The following is a 4959-nucleotide window of genomic DNA, read 5'->3' on the forward strand; positions in this document are numbered from 1 at the left end:
AGCTTGCCCTCCCGGCCCCCCCAGCTTGCGCTGCCCCCCAGCTTGCCCTCCCGGCCCCCCCGAGCTTGCGCTGACCCCCCTCTTGCCCTTCCCTGCTGGTCCGGGCAGGGAGCCGAGTGGAGTCACCGCAGAGCCTTGGTCGTGCTCGGCAGGCACTCTTGGTCAGGCCTCTTTCTATCTTTCTAAGCGTTTCCCATTTTAAACAGACCTATCTGGAGGATGTCTCCCTTCCCTCCTGACGTCCTGATCTCTCTCTGTCTCTAGCTGACTACATAGTCATGCAGTTTGGGCGTGTGGCCGACGACGTGTTCACCCTGGACTTCAACTACCCGCTGTGCGCGCTCCAGGCCTTCGCCATCGGGCTCTCCAGCTTCGACAGCAAGCTGGCCTGTGAATGACCGCCGAGCAGGCGCTGTGCTTTCTCTCTGCAGAGCTTTCTGGAGCAAGTAGCCGCCGCCCTTGCGCTTGCCCAGGACACGGAGAGTGACAGGCCCCCCTTTTGGAATGGTCCCTGAAAGTATGTATGTAGATGTGCACAGATGCACATTCGTGTGTGTACACATACATGCGCGCACGCCCCTTCTCGGGGTCTCGCAGCCCCGGTCGGGGGTCACAGCTTGGCTCGGGTGAGAGGCTGTCCAGGGCTCGCGGTGACCGTGACGTCACAGTCCCGCTCTTGGAAACTTGCAGCCGGGAGCAGCTTCTCATACTGCAGCGCTTGGGTCTCTTGTTTCGCGGAACTTTTCAGAGAGGGACATTCCCTGAATTACCTTTGGTCTCCAGGTCTGCAGAGTTGTTCTGTCAGCGGGCAGCGGGCTGGTCCCGGCTGCAGGGTGTCTCTGCCCCCTGTGGGCTTGGCCGTCTTCCAGAACGGCCGTGTTGTGAGAGCACCTGAGTGGGGACGGGGCCTCCAGGAAGTGCAGGCCTGCAGGTCGGATCTGAAGCGGCACCCGGCCTCATCCGCTGTGACATAGCCTTGCCTTTGCTTTGGCCACGGTGGTTCCCAGAGTGTCATTTACCGTGGGTGATCATTCCTCACCCACGGGGGGCCCTGGGAGAAGCGCTCCTCTCTGCCGTCTCTGGGGGGGAGTGTGGTGCCCGTCCCCCAGAGCCAGCCCCTGTCGCTCAGCTCGGGAGGCACCGTGGCACGGTCCCCCTTCCCTTAGGGCCGGCCGGCCGGCTGGCTGCAGTCTCAGAGTGGCTCTGGCCCGGTTTGTGATCAGGACGCGAGCGATTTACGTACTTGTCTTACTCGCAGGGTAGGCTGCGAGCTTATTAACCTCTAGAGGTGGCCTAGTCTGCTTCCGACCGAGAGGGATTGACAGAGGCCTTCTCCAGCTTCAGCCCAGGAGCGCGTCCCCGCTGGGTTACTGTGGGGCCGTTAGTGCACACTCACCTGTAGCCCGCGTGGGAGGGGAGAGAACGGTGTGTGTGGGGCTTGCCACCGTCACCGCCCGGGGGGGCGAGGACCGGGCCTGGCTGGCAGAGCTTGGGCCTCTCTTCTTGGCTTAAGTGTCCTCAGCCCCCGAGGCCTGGCTCATCCTTGGCGGGTCCCGTCCCGTCACTTTTCCTCACAGATCTTGTAAGAGTTCTGCCAAGTCCTCCAGATAGCCAGCCTCTCCCAGCAAGCCACACGGCTCTGCTGCTGGTTCACGGCCTCCTCGTGCGTCCGCGTCCCGAGGGCCCCGGAGCGCCGTGAGCTCTGCACTGGTGTCGGTTGCCTTCCAGGTCTCGTGCGCCAAGCTGCCCGCCAGCCTGGGGCCAGGCATCGGCGGCTTTCGCTTCGTCCTGTCCCTTCTGGGACTTCCTTTCTGTCCCTGCTCCGTGTCCCTGCGCCACAGCAAAGAGCAGCGGGAAGGAAAGAGACCCGGGGGGTGAGAGAGCCGCGGCTCACCCCACGGGTAGGTCCCGCCCGTCTGCCCTGACACGGCTGCTTCCCCTCAAGTGCCTCACTCCTCAGGTGCCCGCCAGGCCCGCGGGACCAGCGACCGACACTGAAAACGGAAGGCTGTTCCCTCGTCCCCTGTTGGAGGATCTGAAGTGTCTGGGGAAGGGGAGCCGGGGGGGATCTGCCCCCGCCGGTGCAGACACAACCCCCGCGTCATGTCCTTCCTGCTGGAGCGTGCGCGTGATCGGTTTCACCTGAATCGTGTTTATACCTTTTGTATGCTACGGAATAAAAAGGGGTTTATATAAAACGTGAGCGTTGCTGTTCTCCTCTCAGGCTCCCGTCCCTCCCCTGCCTCCCACCACCACGTGCTGTCACAATAATTACGTCGCTAGGCAACAGCGAACCAGTCAGTTCTTTGAAGCCAAGTGGGTATCCCCAAAGTTTTCATGCAGGTAGAGCAGGGTCTGCAGACTCAGGGATCTGCGTCCTGGAGACTGTAGACTCACCGCGTGTGCGACGCTGAGAGTGTCCCGGGCAGGTGACGGAGCAGAGGCTGAGCGGGGGTGCCAGAGGGCAGCCGCCTGCACCGTCAGGCTCCTGGGTCAGCTGCATTGGTGGTGCTTCCTGATTCCGCCGCAGAGCAAATTAAATACCTGATAGGGACAGGGACCCCACGTCTTACCTCTGAGTGTCACATGTCAAGCTTCCTTATACGGACAGGTTGAGAAAAGTGTTCACAAGTCTTGCTGGGCCTTCCTGCTCTCGGTGTCGCGGGGATGGTTGAGTGGCGTGGAAGGGAGCGGGAAGAGCCCAAAGAGCAGGACGGGAGCCAGAGTCGGCCTCATTTCTGTGGCTTGGCTTCTCTTCCACGTGATTCTTTATGGCCAAACAGGTTATTTGCAACACAGCTTTATACACTTTTCAGTGGCCAGGAATATCAATGGTCGTTGATACGAAAGACACCAGCAAGTGGTGTTTCAACGTCCAAACAGGACTGCAAAAAGCTCTTTTTGATTAGAAGGTTAGTAGGTGAGAAAAAGGAATGAATGAGAATCAATTCCCTTCCTTTCTGTTTCTTTCTCGTTTTTGGCTTGTGGGATGTTAATTCCCCAGTCAGGGATCGAACCCATGCCCCCTGCATTGGGAGTGCAGAGCCCTAACCGTTGGACAGCCAGGGAAGTCCCAATTCCCCTCCTTTAGACAGCAGCACGGGTGCAGAAATAAAGTGACGGCTCAACTCAGAGTCCCTGGGCTCTGGGCCCTTTTCCTGCCAGTGATTTGCCAACGTGCGCCCTCTGTAGATGGAGAGGTTTTGAGTTACCTGATCTCCTGTTTCTGAGTGATAAGAGTGCTGGCAGCCACCCGGAATTCCCGAGCGTGTTTTGAATCGAGGTCTCTGCTTCTCTCCTGGACAGCTACGTGCTGTTCGCAGCTGGAGAGGCCTGGGGAGGAGCCCCTGGAGGCTGGAGCTAAGGGCCTAGAGAGGGGAGACAGGAATGGCGGGAGAGCGCGCCGCGGGAGGGCGTGGCCGCGCTGAGGAAGCCGCCCCTCCCAACCGCTGGCTGCATCTTGCTCCACAGAGAAAACTTGGGGGCGTTGCGAGCTGCCCCGATCCGCAGAGTGGCTCCTGCCCGTGTGCTCGCGCCACGTGTGCCACGCCTCCAGCCCCTGGTCCTCCTAAACTTCCCCACGTAGACCCCCGCCGGGGGCTCGCCCAGGACTGGTTAGATTCTGCACCGCCCCTCACATCTCTTGGCCAGGTGCATGTGGGCTAGTTTTGCCCCCTCTCCCCGCTTCGGTCTCCTAGCTATTGTAGTCAGTGTGTACCCCTCACAGGTCCTACAACTCTTCCCTCTCCAAATCCCGGGGGTGGGGGCATGGGGATGCCGCTGTCAGCGCGGTTTTCAGGCAAAGCTCTCCCGGAACCGCGGGCAGCTCCCTGGCACCACCTACTGACCCAGGGGGCACATTACAAGTGCATTAACACGATGAGCGCAGGTTCTGCAACCCAGATGAGGCGACTTCACAGTGGACCCTGTTGTCATGACTCTCTTGAAGGTCTGGGAACAGTAGCATTTGTGGAGTGTAGAAAGTGGAGGAATTCCAGGCAGAACGCGTGGGCTCTGGCCCCCAATGCCTAGGCATTTGGTGTAGGAGAGGGGCAAATATCAATATTATCATTTTTATTAATGTTTTAAAATGGGATAATGCATTTCGGTTGACTTTTTTAGCCATGCAGTTAACGCAAAATGGTTTATAAATGCTCATAAAGCAATTTAAGGTGGTTTTCCAGGGACCCTGGTGAGAGGAAAGAAAAACAGCATGGCTTTACTAGGTAACTAAACATACCCCGTGTTCTGGTCTCAGGCCTGAGCCTACCTCACCTTCCTTACTTTGTACCCATCTCTCCTTTCCTACTTGAAGGGACAGCCTAGGCAAAACAAACAAACAAAGCAAAACAAAAAGAAAAGTAGCCCTGATGTTCATGGAAGTTTCTGAAATATTTCAAATATGAAAGGGGCCTCCGTGATTTTCTCCGGCTCTGCCAGGTCCTTTGGTCCATCAGGCCAAAGCTCCTTTGCACGGGGCAAGGCTGAGGCCCAGGAGGCCGGGTGCAATAAGACTGTGCCACGTAGAGGGTAGAGCTGGTGGGCCAGGGTGATAGTGGGACTTTTCCTGGTCTGTTCCAACCTTTTATTACACATTTTGGTATAATATACTGCTTCTCAAGCCTCAGGGTTTTAACATCTGGTTAAGCACTATCTATCTACCCAGATTCCGTCCCTTGTGATTTTCAAGGCCTCCAAGAATAATCAGTAGTCTGGGGGCAGGAAGGTCAGGAAGGAAGGATGGTCTGAGACGAAAGGAGGGTGACCGACAGAGCGGGGCTGGCAATTAGATCAAGATTTTCAGAGTGGGTTTAAATGCAATTTTTAGGGTACTGATGCATGCTTAGGACAGACTCCATCAGGGTAAGATAGAAGGATGTCCCTAAAAATACATCCTGATTTTGCCTTTGGTCAGTCTCCTGTGATTCTGTATCAGAGAGAGAGAGAGATACAAATTTT

At 57.3% G+C, this 4959-nt stretch overlaps 1 protein-coding gene across 4 annotated transcripts in view; it reads left to right on the plus strand.

Annotated features, from left to right (window-relative positions):
- The window catches only part of TULP3 (TUB like protein 3), a 26026-nt gene extending 23831 nt beyond the window's left edge, over positions 1–2195 (plus strand). For 2 of the 4 annotated variants that reach the window (XM_007117048.4, XM_055085421.1), the window contains one exon: positions 265–2192. In XM_007117048.4, the coding sequence (XP_007117110.2) occupies positions 265–398 (134 nt within the window). In that variant the 3' untranslated portion in view covers positions 399–2192. Of the gene's footprint in view, positions 1–264 lie in introns of all 4 variants that reach the window. The other 2 variants (XM_028490913.2, XM_028490912.2) reach the window with 2 other exon arrangements.
- Positions 2196–4959: the final 2764 nt, after the last annotated feature.

The sequence above is a fragment of the Physeter macrocephalus genome, chromosome 6, assembly GCF_002837175.3.
Source record: "Physeter macrocephalus isolate SW-GA chromosome 6, ASM283717v5, whole genome shotgun sequence".
NCBI lineage: Eukaryota > Metazoa > Chordata > Mammalia > Artiodactyla > Physeteridae > Physeter > Physeter macrocephalus.